The sequence below is a fragment of the Drosophila teissieri genome, chromosome 2L (genome assembly GCF_016746235.2).
Source record: "Drosophila teissieri strain GT53w chromosome 2L, Prin_Dtei_1.1, whole genome shotgun sequence".
Lineage (NCBI taxonomy): Eukaryota > Metazoa > Arthropoda > Insecta > Diptera > Drosophilidae > Drosophila > Drosophila teissieri.
Genome location: NC_053029.1, coordinates 3,713,737 through 3,739,723, shown reverse-complemented (window position 1 = coordinate 3,739,723; position 25,987 = coordinate 3,713,737). Strand labels below are relative to the sequence as shown.

At 44.1% G+C, this 25,987-nt stretch overlaps 3 protein-coding genes across 4 annotated transcripts in view; 2 read left to right on the top strand and 1 right to left on the bottom strand.

Moving 5' to 3' along the window:
- Positions 1 to 20,961, top strand: part of LOC122626511 (cGMP-dependent protein kinase, isozyme 2 forms cD5/T2) — a 30,393-nt gene extending 9,432 nt beyond the window's left edge. The window contains exons 3-10 of one of the 2 annotated variants that reach the window (XM_043806800.1): positions 1,930 to 3,526; positions 8,235 to 8,401; positions 16,741 to 16,960; positions 18,343 to 18,579; positions 18,643 to 18,792; positions 19,158 to 19,777; positions 19,836 to 20,025; positions 20,088 to 20,961. In XM_043806800.1, coding sequence (XP_043662735.1) covers positions 1,992 to 3,526; positions 8,235 to 8,401; positions 16,741 to 16,960; positions 18,343 to 18,579; positions 18,643 to 18,792; positions 19,158 to 19,777; positions 19,836 to 20,025; positions 20,088 to 20,253 — 3,285 coding nt within the window. In that variant the 5' untranslated portion in view covers positions 1,930 to 1,991 and the 3' untranslated portion in view covers positions 20,254 to 20,961. Of the gene's footprint in view, positions 1 to 1,929; positions 3,527 to 8,234; positions 8,402 to 10,710; positions 11,354 to 15,234; positions 16,605 to 16,740; positions 16,961 to 18,342; positions 18,580 to 18,642; positions 18,793 to 19,157; positions 19,778 to 19,835; positions 20,026 to 20,087 lie in introns of those variants that run through there. The other variant, XM_043806801.1, reaches the window with a different exon arrangement.
- A 294-nt stretch (positions 20,962 to 21,255) lies between these two features.
- On the top strand, positions 21,256 to 21,844 carry LOC122626513 (kappaPI-actitoxin-Avd3d). Its single transcript, XM_043806803.1, has 2 exons — positions 21,256 to 21,566; positions 21,625 to 21,844. Exons 1-2 carry the CDS (start codon positions 21,449 to 21,451, stop codon positions 21,798 to 21,800), a joined length of 294 nt encoding a protein of 97 aa, XP_043662738.1. The 5' UTR covers positions 21,256 to 21,448; the 3' UTR covers positions 21,801 to 21,844.
- A 29-nt stretch (positions 21,845 to 21,873) lies between these two features.
- Positions 21,874 to 23,684, bottom strand: LOC122626512 (UDP-glucosyltransferase 2). The gene is made up of 3 exons (XM_043806802.1): positions 22,545 to 23,684; positions 22,222 to 22,438; positions 21,874 to 22,165 (listed from the first exon to the last, which is right to left on the bottom strand). Exons 1-3 carry the CDS (start codon positions 23,644 to 23,646, stop codon positions 21,874 to 21,876), a joined length of 1,611 nt encoding a protein of 536 aa, XP_043662737.1. The 5' UTR covers positions 23,647 to 23,684.
- Positions 23,685 to 25,987: the final 2,303 nt, after the last annotated feature.

Below are 25,987 nucleotides of genomic sequence, written 5' to 3'. Positions count from 1 at the left end.
CGAGCAGCGAATTCATTGAAAACCCATGGAGCAGAGCCACCAAATATGCGGGGAACTACGATGATGATGATTTTGAGTGGCCCGTCAATTGTGTTCTATAAATAACAAAAAATACCCACAGACAGCGCACACAACACAATTCCTTCCTCAATTGTCTCAATTTGTTGTGTCAGTATTTTCAGTGCTACGCTATTTTGGTGTCGTGTAGATGTGTGGAATTGCATTTAGCAAATTTGCGGGTAATTACTGATCTATAATTGCCCGCACTTTGAGGGCGTCCGCCTGGAGTTCCGAAACATCCAAAACAATATACACCACCCACCACCCCCACCTCAATGTCGTTTCGCATTGTTTATGGAGTGTCGGCGTATAAATAGCACGGCATACGAATCGCACATTAATCGGCGGTGCGATCATTAACATGCTAATGGCCGTCTAAAGCGATCGTTTTCGCTGTAATCGAAGTCAAGAGTCTGGCGAATTCTCATCACCCACTTGGATGAGCCCAGCATCGAGGTGAATCGAGCTACTTGAACAAATGATCGCCGAACTATCTGGACTTGAACGGGTTTCCAAACGGATCTTTGTGTTTTTTGCGAAGGCTTTTTTATAGCATGCTGCTTAAGCGATCATCGTTTTTATGGCCATAAAATTTGTGTATATCTGTGTCAAAATAACTTAATTTTTATATGTGGCCAATTTGTCTTGCCATGCTTAAGCTCAGAAAATAAATTTGTATACTTTATAAGATTAAATTTATTTATTATTTGGAAGATGTTAGTTTTTGGCGACATTATTTTCAACAGCATCATAAATAAGTGCTGCATGACCGGCATTTATGTTTATCTCTATGGTATATAAATGTATTTAAGCTTTTCTTGATTAACTTTGCATTAATAATAAAAAGCCAAGCTTACATCCACTGTTCCATATAAAAAAACGTTCTCTTAACGTGTCAGGTTGATCTTGTTCGGCAGCTTTTCGTTTTACTTTTGGCCAAGTTTAGCCGCAGAATAATTTTGGTAGCTCTCCAGATCTTCAGTTAACCCACTCTGTACCCAGGTGATCGTCCCACTCGCAAATTTTGGGTTGCTTTTTCTATGTTTCGATTGAAATTCGCACATGAAGTGGAAACCGAAACCAGCCACACTTGTTTATAGGGTTTCAGTGTGCTTTGTTTATAAGTTGGCCAGGCCATGTTTAAGTTTAGATGGATTATTTTTAGCCCGCTCATGCCACTTGAATTATTGTCTAAACGTGTCCGAAAACAATAGCAAAGGCAACGCAAATATGTAAATAATAAAAAATGTGCCAGCTTCGCATTTGGCATTTGAAATTCTTTCACAAAGCGTCGACAATTTGTCGGCTGTCTTATCTTGAAGGGCTTAAGGCGTGTCGGCGCCCGAAAAAAACAAAAAAAAACAAAAAAAACGGCGAAGACATTGTCAAGTTGTCCAACAAGTTGTGTATCCAGGGGAAATGATAACCGAATTTTGTTGAATATTGTGATAATTGTTGCCATCCATTCCATGGGAATGTGGGCACGCATGTGTACACTGGGAATAAAAACACATTGAGTTTGAGTGCCTTGCTTATATGATTTATTGTAATAAAACTTGGGTTTAAGTGTAAAAGCATTGTTAATTTAACAATCGTGTTAAACCATCGATCGTAAATCAGTTCACTTCGACTGATTAGCCAGCGATTAGATTTCATAACAGCCTGATTGGCACTCTGTCTCCAAGTGAATCATGTTTACAATATTACTTGAATATATAAAATTATAAAAGCCGCACGCAAAACACTTTCAATGGAAAATAGATAATATTTCTGTTTGTTTATTGCGGGCTATACTCTACTATCTGCTTGTATTTATTATTCGTTTTATTCGTTTGTTATTTATGCACTTTTTGGTTTATTACTTTGCAGGGCTGCCAACGCCTGGCTGATTGAGTTTTCCGTGGCGGCTGTTGATCAGGAAAGCCGCCTGGATGCGTTTCTGCTTTGATCGGCTGTGCTTCGCAACCAAGCGGCCAGCCCAAAACTCCAATGCACCACACGGCAGCACCACTGTAGATGCACCACCACGTCCAGCGGATGTCCCAGTAGCACCATCATCATCACCACCACCACAACAACCACCACAGCAGGCAGTTAGTAATCTGTTCTATGCCGACTACCAGAAGCTGCAGCCGGCGATAATCGATCGGCACTGGGAGCGGGACAGAGATACAGATACAGATACATTTACAGATACCAGGAGCGAGGCCAAGCCACCGGACATTGTAGAGCACATAGAACCCGTAGAGCAGCAGCGGCAGATACAAACACAGATACAAACACAGATACAGATACCCCCTCCGCAGCCGCCCCCCGCTGCCACGCCATCATCGATAGAGATACAGCAACGCTATCGCCGGCACAGCAGTGCCGAAGATCGCAATCTGAACACGAGGCGAAACGATTCGAATACTACGGAGGCGTTACGAAAAGCAGCCAGTATGCAGCAGGAGCCGAACGCCAACTATCAGTTCCCAACCGACTTGGGTCTGGTGAGCATCGTCAACAATAATAATAATAATAACACAAACACCCATCCGAGTGGAGCCACCACCAGCAGCAGCAACAATAACAACAACAACAATAATCACAATAATCTGGTGGGTGGCATTGTGACCTTGCCGGCGGCTGGTGGTCTCATAGGACTGGAGCATACGGCGTCGGGTCTGCGACTGATACCAGCACCGCCCACCCACTCGGAAGTGCTGACCCACACGCTGATCTATGGCACACCGCCCTCGGGCGCCCAGCAACTGAACCAGGATCCCCGCAGCCTACTCCACCAACAGGAGCTGCAGCTGCAGCAGCGCTATCAGCAATTGCAGCAACTGCAGGCGCAGACCCAGGGCCTCTATACCAGCCAAGGCAGTCCGGTGCTGTATCACCAGCCGAGTCCGGGATCGAGTCAACCGGTGGCGATACCCGGTGCCACTTGCCATTCGCCCACGCAACTGCAGCCGCCCACCACGCTGAACCTGCAGCAGCAGATGCAGAGTCTGCGGATCTCGGGCTGCACGCCCAGCGGTTCGGGTGGCTCGGCCACGCCCTCGCCGGTGGGCCTGGTGGATCCCAACTTCATAGTGAGCAACTATGTGGCCGCCTCGCCGCAGGAGGAGCGCTTCATCCAGATCATTCAGGCCAAGGAGCTCAAGATACAGGAAATGCAACGTGCCCTGCAGTTCAAGGACAACGAAATAGCCGAGCTCAAGTCGCACCTGGACAAATTCCAGAGTGTCTTCCCCTTCAGTCGCAGCAGTGCGGCGGGCTGTGCGGGCACGGGCGGCGCCTCGGGTTCCGGAGCCGGCGGAAGTGGCGGCAGTGGACCCAGCACCGCCACCGGTGCCACCCGCAAGTCGGGACAGAACTTCCAGAGGCAGAGGGCGCTGGGTATCTCCGCGGAACCGCAGAGCGAGTCCTCGCTGCTCCTCGAGCACGTCAGCTTTCCCAAATACGACAAGGATGAGCGGTGAGTGGGCCACATGTTGTTTGATAGATATAAGATACTTTAACCACTGAAGGCTCCATGTAGCCCATCATATTATTCATATTCACATTGTACATTTATTTATATTTGTTACATTACGATGCTCAGCCGCAGGGCGCGTGATCAGTGATACTATGAGTGTACTTGCACCTAGTATGCGTAGAACTCTTCTGCCTTTTATCGTATTATATTGTACTCTGATCAAAGGCTAGAGTAAACCAGTTTGCTTTACTCCAAGATATGAGTTAGACTGTTTTGGCTTGAAGCAAACATAACACTTTGGCTCCCTCTCTATGGCACAGTGAAATCAGTTGAACCTAATTGGCCCTGCATTATGGCGATCCGAATACGGATGTGCAAAGTTTAGACAAGCTGCTATATAGCCTGCTATATAGCCGGAACGATAACGATCGGAATCGGAATCGAAATCGGCGTCATTGCGCCGATCTTAATCATATTATATTGGGAGCAGCGCCCTGTCGCCTGTCGTCGCTTGCCTGTGTCGCCTGCCACAAAATGCGTCTATTAAAATTGAGTTGGGGTGACAGGCGCGGTTGCAACAAGCACCACCCACCAGCCCCTTGCCTATCAGCCTGGTGGCCTTGGGCAGTGTCAGTACTCGGATATAAAAGTCCGTATGAAAATATAAGCCACATATATGATTTGCAGCCCACAAAGAGGCTGCCAATTGGCAGTTGGCAGCCAACTCACGCTGCGTTGCGTCACATTCGTTTCATTCTATGGCGGATTTTTTAACACACTTTTTTCTGTTGTGTATTTTTCGATAATGCCAAAATTCGTTGCAGTCACTCCGAAATACTTACCTTACCTATATACCTCTATAGACCCATATAATTAAGCGAGTATAAAATTAAATCTGTGAAAATGCGTGGGCAGATTCTGTCGGCTTCGCACACTTTTCACACATTTGCTGCCCACTGGAAGTCGTTGCTCTTGGCCAGCTTTCCCCACTTTGTCTGCTGCAAAAACATAAGAAAACATAAATATTTATTCTTTGGCTATGTGGCGATGTTGTTTCCTGAACGCCTTTCAATAATACACTGGGCCATGTGCGATCACAATTCATTTAAATGGCGACACGCGCTGTCTGAAAATTGTTGATCCACATTTCTGACTAAATTTTATGGGCTATAACTTAATTTCATAGGGTTTTGTGTGGTATCAGTCAGATTCATTTTGTATGCGTCAAAATTGCTTTTAAAATATTTTCCAAGATAAAATAAATATATTTATATTATCATTGCGTTTGGCGTAAACAAACAAATGTCTATTTCCTATTTTAAATGGGTTCTTATAAAGAATGGGAAAACTTTGGCGGTTTCCAAAAATAACCCTTTCTACTTTTGTGATTTTATTGTTTTATAAACAAACAATTAATTATATGGAGTTCAGGGTTATTCCATAGAACAGTAACATTAGAAAATATATTAAAATGATAAAATAATTCCTCATTAATATGGCTGTAATCTTAAAGGCCTGAATGCCAAAATAATATGCAATATACATTTATTTCTTATATTTATCTTCGGTTTTTACACGGAGCTGGTTTCGATCATCTGAATCGGACGCTAAGTAATGCGGCAAATTTGTTTAAATCGGCCATTTTTATGACCCCAAGCTGTTGACACAATCACAAAAAATCGCCGGCAAATTCGCGAAATCCAATTGCATTCAAACATTTGAATGGCCAAAACCGAGTGATGAAGAGGGAGGGGGGATGCATAGACTTTGCATTTCGGAGCCGGCCAATTGAGGTCCATTTTATCTCTGGCCAAAATCTGTGCCGACGGCGACGCTTGTGTGTGCAACAGGACATTTTTTGACACTTGCATGGCATAAATCAAAAGCGCCGTAGGCCTCCAACTCCACTTTATATATGTATATATATATATATATATCTGCGTATATCTGTGGGATCGGGATTGAGAGTGAGGCTGGTCTTAGTACTTTTGTGGCCATTTACACCACGCAACTGTCGCTTGTTGGCTTTCAACGTGGCCATCTAATAAATAATGCCAGAAAATTGTGCGAAATTGACTTCGCAGTGCAGTTTCCAGGGGGGTGGCCTCATGGGGGCAGTGGCGTGCCTGGCAGGGGGTATTACTGTTAGAACTTGCTACATGTTGCACATACATGTGTCCACGGTCAAGATGGCAAACAAACAGTTTGTGGGTCAGGCAATTATAATGCTAATTAGAGCAAATGCCAGATTGAGGGAACACTAAATTACCATAGAAGTACAGATAAAATAAGCTACATTGTCTTTGCTTGTCCACTAATTTAACTAAATAATTGTAGTTTTAGAAGCTTTTTGCAAGTAATAAATCAATAGAAAATACCATAATAAAGCACTCACATTTTTAGACTAGGAAAAAACCATGTGAAATCAGTTATTATGCACTTATAACGGCTGTTAGCTACTAACTATTATTTAATTTGCACAACAACATCAAATTGGCGTGCAGATTATCTTTTCACAACCCAATCCCGATAAGTCTCCACCTCCTTGCCGTACAAGCATTGATTGCCATCTCACAGATAGTTAAACGTCTCACACATGGATATATATGTATATACTTGTATAGATATAGATTGAGCCAAAAATCAAGCCCCACCCAAAGTAGCTCACTTTGCAGTTGGTTGTCGCTTCCATTGGCGCTGGCTTCTATGCGCAATTTCCATTTTCAATTCCCCCGCCGAGACGCCACTTGGCTTTTATTGTCAACTGCTCTTAGCGGCTAAGTATTTGCACTTTCAATTCGTTTTGGCCGTCTCGTGAGTTTTGCCAGCCGCCAACTGAACGCTGAACGCTGAACGCACCCGCATCTGAAGGAGATCTCTCTGGGACAGGCTGCTGCTGCTGCTGCTGTGTGTTTCTTAAGGTGCAGCCAATTTCATTCCATGCCTTGGCACACATTTCGAATTTCAAATTCAATTTACGCACGAATATAGCCATATGAATGGTTATAGCTTCCGACAACTGGAACGCTCGAGCGATCCGGCCCGTAGGTCTAATTGAAGCTATTAATTGTTTTGGCTCGTACACGCAGTGGCACCACTGGCACCACTCGCACCACTCGCACCACTGGCACCACTTGCACCACCGCCATTGTGCTACGCATGTGCGTGGTGGTGGTGCTGCAGCCACAGAAAATGTTAATTTAGGCATATAAAAAGTGCTCCGCTGGCAAAACCCCACGGGGCCAACACCATAGAGCGACCCACCGCCTCAGGCGACTCGTCTACACTCGAAAAAATATATAAATTTAAAAATAAGATTTACAACTAATTATTAGTAAGCACTTCCAAATATTCCATATGAGACACTTTCTAGGGGTTCTTTGCCTTTATGGTTATCCTATCACAAGGATATTTTTATATGTATGTTTTGTTTCTCAATTTCTCTGAGTGTGAGCGCCTCCTTCTTCTTTAGTTTCAACTCCATTATTAAAACTAGTTTCGATTTGTGGGGCGCTGAAATATAATACCTTAGCCAGCCAAAAAACTATCCATGTTATTACAGATTGTCGCTTCCCAGACTCACCGGTCGTGACTAGGGTATCGATTAGACATGAAACGGTTTTCTTTTTTTTCGCATTTTATTATTTTTTATTAAATTTTAATTGTGAGTGCTATGTGGCGTACCCGAAAATACCGCAAAGATACATGCATACCCGCCAAACGGGCGCCACAGGTGTCGCAGTCTGGGTGTAGCTGTCGGTTTTGGCCAAAATGTCCCCCCAACCATTGCACCGAACCAAGCCAACTCATCACCACATTTCGGGGCAATCAGGTAGCTGGTGGTTGCTCCCAACTCTAACTCAGATTGCCGCCAAAAACGAGGCTTACAAATTGGCCCCCAATCCCATCGACGACAGACTGGTCAACGCCTTCGTGATTAACTTGATTATTGATCAGATATTGGTGGGCCCAATTCATCGATGTAGATATGAAAAGATATATTGAAACATAAAAAAATAGCAGTTTATTCAGCTAGAATAAATAATTAAGCCATTTGAATCAATTTAACTAACATTAGTCCCTTTCAGCATAGTTCCTTTCCTAGACCTTCCTAGTATTTTTAGTATTTTAATTCACACAAAATGCTGGCCACACTGGCAGTGCTCTAGCTCTAGCTGGCTTTAATTAATCACCCGGGTATCAGCATTGGCTACCAATTTTATCCGATCCACAGCTTCTATTCCCATTACTGTTTCGTTTCTCCGGCTCGGGCGAGTTGTCAAGTTCGCTGACAGATAAAGTCATTTGACATTTACAGGCATTGCCGACATGGCAAAGCATGGCATGGTTCCCCACTCCCCCAAATAACCCATAACCAATCTACCCCCCACTTCCCACTCCCCAGGCCGAAGCATACAATTTTCAAATTTGTATTAATTTCATATCGCTCGATTGCGCGCATGCCAACATCCATCGACATTGGGCTCCAAAAAAAAGAAAACAAAACCAAAAATTGAGTTAAAATGCCGCAAAATTTTTGGTGGCACAACTTGTTGCGCGGCTTGTAAGCCAAACTGGCCAACCAGATAAAACGATTTATATGTGTCAGTCGGAAAATTAATTGGACTCTTGCCTTTGCTCATTTCATTGGCAGTCGCTTGCCATATTCAATATTCCCAACTAATTGCATTTATATATCGTTTTGCAGCTCCCGTGAACTTATCAAGGCTGCCATATTGGATAATGATTTCATGAAGAACCTGGATCTGACGCAGATCCGCGAGATCGTCGACTGCATGTATCCGGTGAAATATCCAGCCAAGAATCTAATCATCAAGGAGGGAGATGTCGGAAGCATTGTTTATGTCATGGAAGGTGAGTTCAGAGTTCAAGCACTTGTGATCTATCTTTCATTTGGTTGGGAATGATAGAGGAAATTTTAGAAAAAGCAGGGTTATGCATACATCCACTTAAGTATATTTAGGTCAATTTTTCAGTATAAATATATTTTATTAGGGATTTTAATAATTTGTATAAAATATATTTTTAAGTTAAGCAGTGCATTCAAGTTAAAACCTCATATCCTATTTGCAGCCAAAAAGTATGCTAACAAATTTGTTTGGAACTGCAAGCAAACAGGTGTAAAATGCATGTAGAATGTGTGTCTGCATATGCAAATTATTATAAGGCTCTTCAATGCCAAAGTGATATATGTATAATCGAGATATATCTCTGCTTAATACCACAAACTATTTAATTCAATTTAAGAAATCATTTGATTTTATAAACTGCTTTTGCTTAATAAACTGCATTACTTGACAGATACTTTTCAACACTTGCTTTTAGCCGAATATTTTCTGTATCCTTGCAAATACCTAATTAATACTTTTCAACAGTTGCACTTGGCCAACTATTTTCTGTATCCTTGCAAATACCTAAACATACATATGTGCCCACCTTGCCCCGCCAAGATCGTGCAACTAGTTGGCGTAGATAAGCACCTACTCCTTGGGTTTGGTTAGTTGCACGTGCGGCTCTTGGCCAGATGTGTGGAATGCCTCAGTTGTGGGCTGGGATTTGAACTCAGTTTTGCGAGTTATGGGGGGTTTCGAGGGGATTGTGTCACACCCACGCCGGCAGAAGAAGAGAAGTTCAGAGTCTCGCCTTGCAGCGAAATGTCAGCAACTGACTGTCGACTCCAGCGAACAATGGCCAAGAAGCGGGTTTTCCTTTCAGTTTTCGCTTAGCATTTTGTTTAATAGTTTTTTGCACGTTTTACTGCGTTTTTCTTGGGCTCGTTTTTTTCATTTCAGGGTGTGTGCTGTGGGCCTTTTGACTTCAGCTTCGTGGCTAATTGTTGCTTTAAATATTTGCTCGAAGTGGGTTCGGTTTCGCATCAGTTCTGTGTGTACCTTTCGTGTTAATTTGGTCGCCGACTTAATTAACGTACTAGCATTTGCATTTTAATTGCGCGCAGACGACTGGAGATTGCGCCCCGCACAAAAGTAACAATAATGATGATAATCAACAGTCGAATTATGCATTCGCAAGTGGCAAGATGAATTGGTGGAAGAGGATGCTTCCTCAATCTTGCAACATCATCGTCTGGGATTTTCGCTTCCTTAACCTGAAGCACCAATGTCCGCTACTCGAAACCGATGAGCAGATGTCACGGCATCTGTCTATATATCATATGGGTATAGTGCCGCACATATGATACTTCAGGTTGAGAGAAAATCGGAGAGGAAAACTGCATATGATCGCCAAGCCAAACAGCAGATGTTTACGAGATCTGCAAGGTTTCGGCCTTGCGCACTATGCGAATGCCCTGCAAAACGCATTCGCGATAGGAAAGCAGGAAGTACTTCTCATATAATACCCTACTGATAAAACTAGTATATCTCGAGGGATGTCCAATTTATTTTGAAACTCTGCGCCGATTAGCAAACCGAATAATATATATTATATAAATGCAGACCTGATTAGGCAACAGTTTAATGGCTCTGAGGTCACTGGACCTCGGGATCTATAATTATTTCTGCACGTTCATTGTTCCATTTCTGAATGGTTACGTTTTCCAGATGATAACGTTCGAATCGCTTTTGTTTCGCGTAGCGAATTGGCTTGTCACTTAGGATCAAACCAGTTCGCCGGTTTGGCGCTCTATAGCCACACTGTGAGAAAATTCAAATAGTTTGAAAACACACTAATTCAAAATATTTTAATGTGTGTAGCTATTAACAGTATAATATTTACATATTTCATATAGGAGAAATATATTTTCTCAGTTTAATATTTTGGTATAAATGGACTGAAAAATACTTATTTTTCAACGTTCTAACACCAAATTACCAATCTAAATTTTATACTCTAAGGTGAGTGCACTTTTTTCCTCAGTGCACAGCACTTGATTTTGTTCAGCTCTTACCTGTATGTGTGAGTATTTTCGCTCTCCCCGACACTTGTACACACACACATATATGCCCCAATCTCTCGGGCTCTCGCCCACAATCAAACAAAACGTGCTCAGAGGTCTCCCCTATCTATGTATATCTGTCTCAGTCTCTGTCGCTGTTCTGCTCTCTCAGCCGATCGCTCAGTGGGAAATGCGAATGAGTAATGCTCCAGTGCTTCGGATGCCGATGCCGATCTTCGTCTTCGGGCAATTCGTCATTCGTCCGGCAGGCGGCGTAGCGAGAGAACGTGTGTGACGCATGCGCGCTCGATTGCGAAAAGTGCACCTGGATTTGAATATCACAAACCAGCACAGGAATAACAGAAATCAAAACTCCCACTTCGTGTTTGTTTGGCCATTTCTTCGGCTCGCTTGTCGTGACTTCCAATTCGCCCTCGTGTGTGTACTTAACGGTTTCTTGTTTAGCATATTTGCATATGGCAACCGCCAGTGAATTAATAATAAAAGCCACAAACCGGACCATTACAATGCCTTGTGCATCATAGTGCATATGCCTTTGAGCTATTTCCAACAATAATGCTTACATAAATAGCACTCGTTGCTGTTCTGAATAAAAGCAAGCAAAGTAAACAAAACCGCACAATTTTCCCATGCTCGGGTTTTCCGCTCGTGTGTAATTATGTTGAAAGAGATCGGCAATTAACGTATCGTGTTAATTTTCTTTGAACTGCTCGCAAATTCTTGGAATAAAGTGAATTAAAAGTGAAAGTGAATTCTTTAAGCGCTCGCATTAAGCGATGAAAATGAGCTGAAACACCCACGAACTTCGAGAGAACGAGACGCAGAAACGGAGACTTGGATTTTGCTCTTTTTTTCTCGAGCTGAACGCAAAGATCACTTGAAGAATTCCGGTTTGTGGTTTTCCTGTGCAGCTGTTGCTCTTGTTGTTGTTGTTCTTGTTGTTGCTTCGGCTGCTGTTGTTATTGTTGTTTTGGTTGCTGCTGTTTGCTGCCCCGTGAATTTGTATGTGTATTACGTCCCGGTCATTGGTCCGAAATAAGAAGCCAAAAACACAAATCGGCAATAATGGTGTAGAAATACAGACATTATATACCGTATAATGCCAAATGTCACCGCTGCGAACCGATCGTGCAAGAATGTGAGAACACAGAATCTGATATGATTCGCCTTAAATGAAAGAAATCCACTTGAAGTGCCGAAGAATGTGGAAAATTTAATTTAATATTGCTAGAAGTAGAAACCCCAAAAACAAAAGCGAAATACCCAGAAATTTAGAAATCGTGCGAAGAAGTCACAAAGTCAAAAGGCAAAAGATTAAGATGACGATGGTGATGGTGATCATGATTATGGCGAGGGAGAGGCAACTAGGCATCTGTGCTAATGTCATGCCCTGGAACCGGGTCTCCACCTGTCGTTTGGCTTCTTCTCTCGTCATTTTCCCAACTTAACTGGGGGAGCTAAAGCTCAGAGCTCTGGGGGCCTGGAACTCGGAACTCACTCTCACTTTCCAGCGACCCGACGAGTTTGGCATTCGCCATTTGACATGCCAAATGAACTGGCTTCGCTTGGGCGCTCCAATGAGCTTGAGATTGGGATTGAGTAATAGACGAAAAGTGGAAAATGATAGCTGGCGGAAAGTGGATCACAAGATCATTAGGAAACTGTGCGCTGAATTGGTCAAAATTATGGCCTTCCCAAGTCAAGTGGTTTATAATTGAACCCAAACAAGTGGAACGAATTCGGTAGCTTCTTGCTGCTGAGACTCATTTAATTTTCAGCACTCCAACTATTTTCTTTTTAGGAAAAAAGAGAAGAGCTTAATTGGCCATTTAAATAGATGCCCAGAAGCCATTTTAGTATTGATTAATCGAAAGTTAATGATGCAAGTCTATTAAGACGTTTCCACGAAGTTAGCTTATACATATGTATATTATTATATGTGTATTGTATATAAGAAAGTGGCTGTTTTCAGATTCTCTGGGGCATTCCCCAATGATCTTCAATCTAATCAGTAACTCGAAGGCCATTCAGTGCTGAAAACCCCATAGATCACTTTAGAATCTCGCCTGTTAGATTTATCGCTGTTTTATTTCATCGGCGAAATAATGAGAAGGAATAGTGTTTTGCGAAATCGATCTGTCCCGTTTGGCTGATTCTGAATCTTGCTTGACTACAATCTAAATTGTATACACAAAAGATCTTTCGGACCTCTGATCTTGCCTCCCTCTTGTTTTTTCATTTCATCCAGTTTGTACAACTTTCTTTATAGCCGTCTTTCATTAGCATAGACAAACAAAAGAAACATCAACTGAGCTATGGCCATAAATGATTATTATGTTGATTTCCCAGCCAATGTGTGCGCCAAAATGCGGTCAAAAACAAAACATGACTAAGCCAATGGCAATTTTGTCTTGCCTTAATTGTCAGCCAAAAGGGCGGACCAAAAAGTAAATTACGAGCTGTCATGCAAAACCGAAAATGACTTGGACTCTCAATCCGAATCTGAATTCGAATCCGCTGCCCTTGGCACACAAGCCCAAGTCTGTGACTAACTTCGCCTTAATCGAGGCTTCCAAAACCCTGCTCTGGAGATCCGTTAACTTCTATAAATAGCTGCTACAGAAAGCCAGGTGGCGGGGCACACTAAAAAAAACAGCAAGTACTAAGTACTTTGATTTAAAAGAAACACTTCAGGTTTCAGTTCCACTGAGTTGGAAGTACTTATTTTTATGTGAAATAACCATGATTTTGAGTATTTTTCCCATGGGTAGCGCCAATTACAAATGGTAATTGATATTTTCCTACAATTAAGTCCCATGCTAAGTGATTCTGATTTCAAAGATTTTCGCACAGTGCAAGTGCTGCTTTTAAATTCTTGTTTCCTCCGCTCTGCGATTGTATTCAAATCGGCGAATCAGACACCGGCTGACCTTGCCAACACTCGACATCCAACAAGCAACAACCATTAATACTTGGAGCCAGTCGCTGGGCAAAGTTGCAAAATGTCTGCAGTTTCAATTTGTACACATTTTTTCTCCATTTACTTGTTTCCATTTTGCTTTTTTGGGGTGTTCAGCTGGGCTTGACGGATTTCCGCATTTTTAAAAGCCAGCAAACCTCGACCCCGCTGAACTCATGGAACCCCAAGCCCCGTAGCTTTCCTCACATATTTTTGGGAAAAACTCGTACCTTTTAAGAAGGAAATCTCTCTCAAAACGCGCAAAATTTCATTTAAATAGAGTTTGTGCTATTGAAGCAATTTACTTAACTGGAATAGTAAATCTCTGCCATGTGTTGTGTACGCTCTGTTATCACTTTGAAAAGCCAAGGCACGAGTTGTTTTCACATGGAAAACCACGTAGTGATAACAGCGTTCTCGGGTCTCCCCATTTATCTCGCCCGCTACTCTTACGTAAATAAGTATCTGTGAGCACGGCAATTTGTTTGCCATTAGCTGCGAGAATAGTTCAACAACACCAGTGTTTACTGTTTGATTGTTCATATTCAAGGTGCCACAAATGATCTTTGTTAATTGTTTATCTTCGCCGCTCGTAATTGTTGTTTGTTTAGTCATCGTTTCCGATTGTGCGTAGTCGTGACAACTGAGCGTTTTCAATTGAATCGCTTGGTTTTGATTGTCTATTTATAAAGCGGGTTCCCCACACATGTGCTATCATATCATACCATACTTTGTATGGAAATTTATTAGCTGAATTTAAAGCATTTTAGGTAAAAGTTTGGCATGTGATCTTGCTCTTCTGACGCAGTTCTATTTATGATAATGCTAATATAGCAGCTAACACTTTATCTTATTATATTATTGGTCGGCACACCCTGTTCCAAAACTTCCAGACTTTCCAATTTACGTTGTCTATTTTGCGCATTCAATATTAACTAAATGAAAATAAATATTTGCCTGAAATCGCCCCTAATAAGTGAGTCATAAAGATCACTTGAGTCAGTTTGCCCGATCAATTAGCGTAAATGGACCCCGATCCAAATGGAAACCAAACTCGCAGCTAACAACTCCCTTTCAATTCAGAGTCACGCTCCAAATTTTTGGAGCCCAGCACCGCTGGTCACTGGACTGATTTGGGGCCTCTCTAGGTCGGTCAATACGTCACTTTTGATTGTGATCACAGACAAGACCGCCTTTATTATTACTGTTTACCTTTGGCAACATCGCCAATTGTCACTTCCCCTTTTACCGCTTCGACCGCCAACTTTCATTCACAATTGGCTAATTGGTCGATGATTAAGCTTTTGATGCACTCGCAAATGGCAGAGGTGGAAAAAAACGCGAGACTCACTCATTCACACGCTCTTACCAATTGGCCGAAATTAATTTGCAACTCAGCTAAATGCTGTTGGGTGTTGCATGGATTGCAAGACAAGTTTCTGTGCGTAATTCCCCAAATCCGGTAGGGATTGTGGTTTTCCAAGATATTAAAAATAGGTAATAGGTGATTTTTGAAGTAGTTTTCATATTCTGAGCAGAGTAAACTGTTAAAGATTTCACTGTTTTGGTTTGATTTTATATAAATGACCATGTTTTGCTATTGTACTGCCCTCCACTGTGCCTCTGGCCGCTTGTCAAAGTTGGTAGATCAACAGGCCATAAACAAAATCAATCCACAAACGTGAGGCAAGTCGCAAAAAACATGGAAAGTTTACAACACCGTCGTCGACGGCAGAAACACAGCAACTGAAACAGCAAACGTGTGTGGCTTTTGCAATATAAATAACAAATACATTATTGTGATTTTGTTAGCAACACATCACAGGCCTGAAAACCAAACCGTATACATCGCCATTCCCAGTGACTCTTCAAATATTCCGTGCGCGAAACTGCAGAGCTCTTTGGTTATGCAAAAGACCTCCGAAAATAACAAACAACAGGCACAAAAACATAAACTAAACTCTGCTGCTGGTGCTTTTACTGTTACTGGTAGTGGTGCTGGTGGAGCCAAAGACAAACGAATCACGTCGTCGCCGCTGCTGCTGGTCAAGTGAAATTTTTCACTTTCGTAATGAAAATCAAACATTATCCGGGCAAAGCCGTGGATGCGAGTCTCTCGCTGGAGGGCAGCAGTGCCATGGGTGCACTGTACGAAGCCAACTGGCTGAGGGCTGCAAGTCAGCCGGCTCCAACGGCCACAACGGGCTCCAAATTGAGCAGGCAAAGCAGCTCCGCCGGCAGCAGTTTCCTCATCGAGGGCATCTCCGCCCTGAGCAAGTACCAAATGACCCTGGAGAATATCCGGCAGTTGGAGCTGCAGTCGCGGGACAAGCGCATAGTGAGCACCATCAAGGAGCTGAATGGCTACCGACCATCGCCACTGCAGCATCATCAGCAGCAGCAGATGCACAACGGCTGGGTGGCCGAGGATCAGGATCAGGTGCAGGATCACGAAGAGCTGGAAGCGACCTCGGAGGGCAAGGAGAAGTTGGCCAGTACGCAGGAACCACCTGCAGTTAACCACTACGTGCTGGATCCCACTGAGAGACCAAGAGTTCCGAGACCGCGGCAACAGTTCTCCGTGAAACCGCCGTCCCTGCGTCGCTCCCAAACCATCTCGCAACCGCCCAGTTATGCCACCTTGAGATCGCCACCGAAAGTCAAGGAAAATCTCAGCAACAGTTCCTCCGCCTACTCCACATTCTCCTCGGCTGCAGAGGATTCCCACGACCAAGTAGTGATCTGCCAGCAGCCACAGAGACTGATGGTTCCGCCACCCAGAGAACCGCCTCCCGAGCCACCTAAAAAACGCGTCTCGAAACCCCTGAGCAGATCACAAACTTCGGTTCAGCGCTACGCCACGGTTAGGATGCCCAACCAGACCACTTCCTTTAGCAGAAGTGTGGCCAGAACTAGGGACTCCACCGCTTCACTGAGACGCCTCAGCTTGGAGCAGGCCATCGAGGGACTCAAACTGGAGGGGGAGAAGGCTGTGCGTCAAAAGAGTCCACAAATCTCACCGGCTGCCAGCAGCAACGGCAGCTCCAAGGATCTCAACGGGGATGGTTTCTGTATACCACGACCCCGCCTCATCGTTCCAGTGCACACATATGCCCGCCGACGCAGGACCGGGAATCTCAAGGAGCAGTCCAGCGGTGGCCAGGAGGAGGAGGCAGAGCAGGGTAAGGGGTGGAAGGGCATTTTGAACAGGGACCTCTAGGATAGGTGCATAGTACTCATTAATAGCCATAGGATAGGACTGAATTATTATTGAAACTTTTAAGATTTACTAAATTAACGTTTACATTTTCTCCCCAGATGGACGCGTGGAGGTTTCCCGCGAGGGCAAGTACCTCTCCACCCTGTCGGGTGCGAAGGTCCTGGGCGAACTGGCGATCCTGTACAACTGCCAGCGCACGGCGACCATCACCGCGATCACCGAGTGCAACCTGTGGGCCATCGAGCGCCAGTGCTTCCAGACCATCATGATGCGAACGGGCCTCATCCGGCAGGCGGAGTACAGCGACTTCCTCAAGAGGTGCGTAGCCCACCTCCTTCTCCGCCTCCTTGGCCACTCCTCTCGAAGATCAGGCCAGGGGAGAGATTGACTTCCCCATTGCCAAGCGGCAATTTAATGTGCATTTTAATGAGCCTTCTGAGCCTGTGGCGATTTGTTGGCGAGATGGTGCCGACTGGTTATTTGCAATTTGGGCGTAATTAATGTTCATTTGCACTTAATTATATCAATTCCGCAGTGCAGCTCGTGTATGGCCATTACTCTATAATGGCAAATGTAAAAATCGCTTAGCTTAAGGATTTTTTTTCGGATTTCTTGTAGCCCGCTCGATTTGTGTGTTCAAATCGTGCAAGGTATGGCGAATAAAGTAAGGTAACTTTCACCGGCTCCATCGACGGCATCTCTTCAGATCGAATGCAGCATTATGGCCATCTCGTCATCGTCATCGCCATCGTCATGGTGTTGGGCGTCCATATGACGTGCAGTAGTGGCTCAAACTCAAATGAAAACTTACTTCAGCTAAACATCAGTTGGTGCGGCCAACGAACGCATAGAAATTTCTTTCCCAATGCCAGCCGTGTTTTCAACCAGTTTTTTTTTTTTTTTTTGGCCAAGTCTGTGGTGGTTTCCAGTCTCCACTTCCATCTCCAGTCGCTCCTGCCTCCGGAGTGACCGGCAAATTAATCGCGTTTAATTGGTCGTCCGTAAAAACTGAAAAACTGCTAAAAACCATAATTGAGGCCTCGACCATGCACTCGTTGCCTATTCCAGATTCGAGAAGTAGCGGAAAAAGCAGATTGAAAATGAAAGTGCAATGGGCTGATGATGACGCTGATCAAAGATTCAGATACAGATACAGATACTGCAGCTGCAACTGCAACTGCAACTCCAGCTATACACTCCAGATACATGTGGGCATTCACTGAAAAAATGCTAGCCAGCGGGAAAAAACAGAATGGGAGGAGTTCAGCTTGGATTACGTTGCTCTACAGATAGAGAAAATAGTTTAGGAATTTTCCTACTTTACCTCAAAGAAAAGACAGAAAGGTTTACCAGAAACGAAAATGTTTAATACATAGTTTATCTATTGATTTCTATGAATGTAACAGAAACCTAGCTAGAAATAGTGGCTATGCTTCTGTTTTTGTTGAGTGTAACAATAAAAGATGTGTGCGATGCACATAGAAAATGCCAGCCGCAGGGAACACCGTAATGGGAGGAGTTCAGGTGAGACTTTCAGTCTTGAAGATCGATGTAGGTCAACAATAGATTCCCATTACCGTGGAATTCTCTTATCTAGATCGAACTTCCACTCGTCCACTAATTACAGCACTTTCTTTGGCCTGCCACGGAGATTATCTCGAATGAAACTAACAATTTTTGGTCTTCTTATCTACCGCTAGTGTGCCCATCTTCAAAGACCTGGCGGAAGACACGCTCATCAAAATCTCCGATGTCTTGGAGGAGACGCACTACCAGCGCGGCGACTACATAGTGCGCCAGGGCGCCAGAGGCGACACCTTCTTCATCATCTCCAAGGGAAAGGTGCGTGTGACGATCAAGCAGCAGGACACGCAGGAGGAGAAGTTCATACGCATGCTGGGCAAAGGGGATTTCTTTGGCGAGAAGGCTCTCCAGGGGTGAGTTTCATTTAAAAGATTACCATTTATAATCTATAACTAATGTGTATTACATTTTTTCAGCGATGATCTGCGCACGGCGAATATTATTTGCGAGTCCGCCGATGGCGTCAGTTGTCTGGTCATCGATCGCGAGACCTTCAATCAGCTGATTTCCAATCTGGACGAGATCAAGCATCGCTACGACGACGAGGGCGCCATGGAACGCAGAAAGTAAGCGAGTATTTGAAATAAATACGAATCAAGATAAGCACAATGAGGAATTGAATCAATCGAAAACAAGGTCAATGAACTACCTCCAAATCAACAAATTTTTGTTGATGGCTTTAAATGTATAATTACCTGATAGTCGAGTGAGGGCAAAGCAAAATTACCACATTCAATTTGACTCAAATTAGTAGTTATAGTACGCTTGGCAAGAAGATTGAAAGCGAAGAAGATGATTTAAGCAAAATGTTAGTTCCGCAAGACTTTTTCTAACTAAACCTTTGTATTGGTTTTAAAGGTCTTCAGCTTATCTTGATTATAAACACAATTAAAAGTTTAAGTACATGAACTAACAATCCATTCACTTGCAGGATCAACGAGGAATTCCGGGACATCAATCTCACAGATCTGCGCGTCATCGCAACCCTTGGAGTTGGAGGCTTCGGTCGCGTAGAGCTGGTCCAAACAAATGGAGATGGCTCCAGGTCCTTCGCCCTCAAGCAGATGAAAAAGTCACAGATCGTGGAGACGCGCCAGCAGCAGCACATCATGTCCGAGAAGGAGATCATGGGCGAGGCCAATTGCCAGTTCATCGTGAAGCTGTTCAAGACCTTCAAGGACAAGAAGTACCTGTACATGCTGATGGAGAGCTGTCTGGGCGGCGAGCTCTGGACGATTCTGCGGGACAAGGGCAACTTCGACGACAGCACCACCCGCTTCTACACGGCGTGTGTGGTGGAGGCCTTTGATTACCTACACTCGCGTAACATCATCTACCGCGATCTGAAGCCGGAGAACCTGTTGCTCAATGAACGCGGTTATGTGAAGCTGGTGGACTTTGGCTTTGCCAAGAAGCTGCAGACGGGCAGGAAGACCTGGACTTTCTGCGGCACTCCAGAGTACGTGGCTCCCGAGGTGATTCTCAATCGGGGTCATGACATCAGTGCGGATTACTGGTCGCTGGGAGTGCTCATGTTCGAGTTGCTTACTGGTGAGTGAAGGAAACGATTTAAGTACCGTCGTGATGTAAATAACCATTGTTATTCTAGGTACCCCTCCATTCACGGGCTCGGATCCCATGCGCACCTACAACATTATACTTAAGGGCATCGACGCCATCGAATTCCCAAGGAATATCACCCGCAATGCCAGCAACCTGATCAAGAAGCTCTGTCGCGACAATCCCGCCGAGCGTTTGGGCTACCAGCGTGGGGGAATCAGTGAGATCCAGAAGCACAAGTAAGATGCATTTCCAACAGTACATGAAATAGAGACTCATTCGTTTATTATTTCCCGCGCAGATGGTTTGATGGCTTCTATTGGTGGGGACTGCAGAACTGCACCCTGGAACCGCCCATTAAGCCAGCCGTGAAAAGCGTGGTCGATACCACCAACTTTGATGACTATCCCCCTGATCCAGAGGGTCCGCCACCAGACGATGTCACTGGATGGGACAAGGACTTCTGAGGAGATTCCGAAGCCGTTTCCTAGACGATGCTCTCTAAACGCTTCTGCTGCGGAAAACCAGAGAAGATGACAGCCAGGGAGGAAAAATTGATCTTAAGTGCGCCATATGTACGCCAAAGCCAACAGCAACAGTCAGCAGCTCGCATCGAAAAGCTGCCCCAAAAAAACAAAGAAACGTAGCAGTCGCAAGGCCAAGGGCCGACACAAAAGCACAATCATCCATCGTCGCAGCTCCATTTGAGATTTATAGATACATACGTCTCCGTGATGTTATACCCATGATGTGCAACGCAATGAATTTATTAACGAGTTTATAACTATTATTTTATAATGAGGATATATGTGTCTAGTTCGCATGGAATTGATGTAAATTGTAAGTAGGTCTGTGACTCTGTTTTAGAGCTCTGTTAGCCATGTGCATTGTATAAATTCAGCTATTTGTATCTATTAAATATTTTTAACATAATTATTACACATCATTGTTAATGCATACAAATCGGGTTGCCTTATAGTCTGTAAGATAAACATTTGAAAGCAACATTTGACCAAGATCTTCCGTCACACATTTCTTAAAATTCTATGTGACCTCTCTACTGTCTTTCATTAGTCTTAGCGATCATGTCTATTATTTGTACGAATAACATGCCCTTTTAATTGTCTTTTTATAAGTAAACCAGTTAGAAATTGAATAAACAAATTGATCCGATACATCTTTATCACTCTGCTCTTTATGGCTTTCTTTGTTTATAATAGATAAGATTTTCAATATTACGACATTCACAGTAAAAGTACTAATTTGTTTAAGTGCAATGTGAAATGAACAGTGCTTTTACATCATGTAAAACAGCCCACTCAACTTGACCTTTTTCAAGGTACTTCCTATATGGGCGCATCTCGGGGCACACGTTTTCACTGGCGAAAAGAGTGCAGTGGAAAATATGCAGTAAGAAGAGGAAACGCCGAAATGGAAACGAAGTTGGCCAAAAACGAAACTCAGCTACGTGAGGAACGGAAGACGAAAGAAAGCCGAGAAAAATCAGTCAAAATGCCACACAAATTAAATGAGAACATTCTGTCACTGACGTTGGTGCAGATCGCAACGGAAAACTGAAGCTCTGCAATTGGAAAACGAAAGTGTAACTGGAGAATCAAGTGGATACATTACATTCGGATATAGATTTATGAACTGAACAACATGGTTTTGGTTTCGAGCTGGAGGCAACTTTGGCTGGTGTTGCTTTTGGTCGTGGGCCTTTCGTTGGGTCTGCCGAGCCTGGAAAATCAGACGCACGAACAAATCGAACAGATAATAGGTATGTCACGGATTTATTTAATAATAAACTAGATTTTAACAAGTTTTCCTAATTCCAGCCTGCAGACAGCCCAAGGCACCTGGTTTGTGCCGAGGTCGCCAGTTGCGGTATGCCTACAATAGGGACACCGGAAACTGCGAGAGCTTCATCTACACGGGCTGTGCCTCCACTGAGAACAACTTCATGACCTTCGAGGAGTGCCGCAGGGATTGCATGCAACGCCTGCGTTACTGAAGTCCACTCAAACGATGCTTAATATATATTTGTTGTTACAGAAATTGTCAAGTCATGCGTAAATTTTAGTAGACTACGATCTCTTGGCCTTCTTGCCCACTTTCTTGTGGACAGACTTCGGTGGATTCCTTTTGCACAAATAGAATAGGACTACGATCAGTAGAATTAAAGGTGTCAGGATGAGGGCTACACTATCCAGTGAATGGTAGATGAATCCATTGAGTTCTATGCCTGGAGATTGAAGTAGTTTGGCGGCAACTAATCCATTGTTAATGACATGTTCCACAGACCAAATCGCTGATTGCAGCGGCGTCTGCTGGCGTCCATTGAACACCTTGGAGACCTCAAGAGATCGTTGGGCGTAACTGCAAAGAAATATGTTAAAACTGCTTCGCTTTTTTGAAAAGCATAGGAAAAGTACCTCTTTTTGCGAAGTTCTGTAAGAGCTTTGTTTAAATTGTATACAGTGATGTCTTGGTAGTCCAACTTGAGACCCATTCCACGATTTTGCACCGAGAATGCATTGAGGAACTGATCTCCGTAGATTGGGGTGACTAGCAGGGGTTTGCCACAATGCACCGATTCGGTGGTTCCAAGTAGGCCGCCATGGGCCCAAAACAACTTTACTTTGGGGTGACCTAAAGTGGAAGCGATTTTAAGTTACAAATGTAAATAGCCGCGGCATAACTGGTTTCTTAATAGAACTGGAAACCTGCTTTAGGGAATTTAAAAGTAATAACTTACATAGAAGCGCCAGTTGGGGAGCCCACTTGACGAAGAGAAACTTGGAGGAATCTGCTGCGGGTGCCTCATCCGCCTCCCATTTCCAGATGATCTTCAATGGCTGGCTCTTTAGAACTTCTAGTATGGCCGACAGTTTATCTGCGTCTATGCTTGAAGCCCGCACCATGGAGCCCCAGCTTATAAAGATCACTCCCTCTTCAGATTTATTGAGGAAATTGGCGATATGCTCTGGTAGTTCCTGCTCCGCCTTTTTGGTGATGTGTACTCCTCCGATTTCCACGAATTGCAGTGACTGTGGGCGGCTGCCCATCAGGGAGTAATGTTGGTTGCCGAATACAAAAGCCGTTTGAGTGCGAGCCACCTCATCCACGTCCACTTCCACTCCCAGGTACTTCCGTACCAAGGCGTTATCAGCCCTATTGGAGTGGTACTTGTACAGGAACTTCAACAACTTGGCCTGAACAAAGTTGAGCAGTCGTTCATGCCAGTTCAGCTGGCCAGCGAATCCCACGAATTCCGACTGTATGAAGGCAGGTGTGTCGGGCAGATCGATGCGATCGTAGTAGTAGGGCATCAGTGCACAGGTACTCAAGCCAATGATTGGCAGATTCAGTAACTTGGCCAACGCCAGTTGGCAATCGGAGTTGAAGTACTCGGTGAGTAGCAGATCGTAGGGCTTCTGCTGATGCCGTTCGATGGCCCGTTCCATGTGGCCACTGGCGTAGAGGTGCGCACAGCTCTTCTGACCCTCCTCGTGCAGGGCCACATACTCCCGGATGAGCACGCCCAGGGATCTGGTGGGTGTGTGCTCCGTCAGGGGCACCAAGTTGATTGTGGTGCTCGCCTGATCCTCGCCAGGCGCCGAAATCAAGAGCTCCTCGTAGTTGGGATAGACTGCGGCTTGGGGGTTCTTCACGTACGAGATCACCGTGATGTCATGACCACGTTGCGCCAACTCGTTCAGTATGGGCATCACCACCTTGAAGTGGCTGAAACCAAAGTGCGGATACACGGCCAGAATATTACCGCCAGATATCAACTGGGGAAGCCCCAGAAGCCCCAGCAAGGCAATTAACACTCCGCTGCGCAACCACGTTTTCATCGTTCCGTAGTTTTCCGCCGACTGAGTTGGTTACCCAACGTTGAGATCCGATAACCTTATCTTCCATTGTCATTGTCCAGTTGGATTCTAATCGTTGTGTTTTGGTTAATCAAAGTGTTTGTTGTGGTTTCTGATTGGAGAGTGCAATCGCGATGAGTTGCACTTGGAAGCTTCCAACTGGAACTGCTATCGATAGCAATTCATCGATACGGCGCAGGCGACTTAAATACATTTTTAATCTTATAATACAGGAAGGCCGATGCTTATGCACTACACTTGGTTATGTACTGCTTATAAATTGCCTTTTTGCATTTAACTTTATATTTTAATTATATTATTTTTTCTTAAAATCTGCTTAGTAGCTCACAAAGTAGAGCCTATCCAATTGGCGAAGTTCTCGCATTTTTCATAGCATGCTTTTAGGCACACTAGAATTCTTTGCTTGCGTTGCCACCTTGTTTTACAGAGTTCAGAATAGGTGGCGCCACTTTAACCGCTCAGATTCAAATGAAAATAATAAGTTCCTAGTTCTATACGAATAAAGGAGAAAAACCTTTTAAGATCAGAAAGAATAGAAGCTATTACAGCTTATATCAAATCGAATTTCTTGAAATTGATGAATGTATATTGAATTTTCTTTATAGAATTATGACTTACAATTTAATTAATTGTACCCATACTCTTGGAATGCTAGCATTTATGTTCAGTCTTCAAGTATCCATTATGAAATCAAATCAAGTGTCAGCTTGAGTCAACTGTCTGTACGACGATTGGACTGCAAAAGGGCCTCAAGATATTCGACTGGACAATTGAATTGCGATGGCGATGCGGAAATACGCCCTCAAAACACATCGATAATGGACAGTAGTAAGCGTTAATTGAACCGCAAGCGATGTGGAGCGATAATAAATGCAATTGCCATTCGAAATGCAGCCGGGCATCGAAAGAATATCCGCCCAGAGTTACAGATACATCTACACATGCAGATACATTCGCCAGCTGCTGCAGCTGGCTGTCTGTCAAGTGCACTTTGCACTTTGAGCTGCGGTCGTCGGTCGCTGGATTTTGGATTTGGATTTTGACTCGGGTTTGGGTTTGTGCTTGGGCACTGGGATCTGTGGCTGGTTGCTGGTTTGGCCGCGTCCCAGTGACATGCCCGCAAGATTAGTGGCGGTAATTTGAAGTGCCTGGCTCTGCCCAGAAATGCACTCGAAGAAAAGTCCCAAGGGATTCCCAAGGCGACAGGATTCTAAGACAGTATTAGATGAAATGTATCTTTGGAAGAAGTGTTAAGTTCACTTGGTATGTAAATAATTATGTATTTCTCTTAGCCCGATTTATCAAGTAATTCAGTCATATTTTGTTCAACCTTTGATAGAAATATGTAATCAAATATTTTGAAAAACTCCCCAATTTCACATTTCAAGTGTGCCTCATTTTTGAGGAAGCAAGATGGATTGGCTTGCAGCATTAATTGGATTGGAGTCGTTCGATGATGGCTCGTTGGGAAAATTGAAAGGGAATCCGAGTGGATTGGAGTGGGTAGTTTTGGGGGGAGTAGAGTAGTTGGAGTGGCTCCACACCAGCTAATGGGAGTGGGCGTTGTATCGACCCACTTCCCAGGCCATTGCGATGCCGATTGGCTCTGGGGCGAAACACTCTCTCACTCACTTGATAGCAGCCAGTTAGCGCGCTAAGTGTTTTTTCTCGGTAAGTGTTCGTCTTTTTTTCTTGGCTCGATAAAAAGTGTGTTAAATTTTACAAAGGCAAATTGTATTTCGACAAAGCGGGGCAATTAAAAACGAACATTCCTGCCGATAAGTAGGTGCCCATGGGACCAATTATATTTCAATGGAGTGGTGGAGCTCGTGGTGGCTCTGGTTCTGGTTGTGGTGCTCTGGTGCTGGTTCTGTTGATTCTGGTGGCTGTGAGTGGCTTCGATCGGTAGTTTCGCCCCCATTATAAGCCCAGCTTGTTGATATTGCGTTGTTTCTCTTGCTGTTGCTGTTGCCATCGGAGAATGGGTTCCGAAATCTGGGCAGCTCGAGGGGTCAAATACACATGGGAAACGCCTACACGCTCTTGGGCACTTCTGGTCTTGGCTTATCGCGAGCCTAGTTTCAGTGGATCGATACCAAGGTTCCCAAGGCCTTCAACTCCTTCGATAGCCCCCCCAAGTTTTGACACATGAGTAATTTCATCTTATCTGAGTTAGAAGTTTGTAGTTTTTCATTTTCAAAATGGGTATTACAATTAAGTTCAAAAATAGCCAATTTTTAATTCAACTTCCTTTCTTTTGAGGTTACTTTGCGTCATTTCCGAAACCAGCTGACGTCAGTCT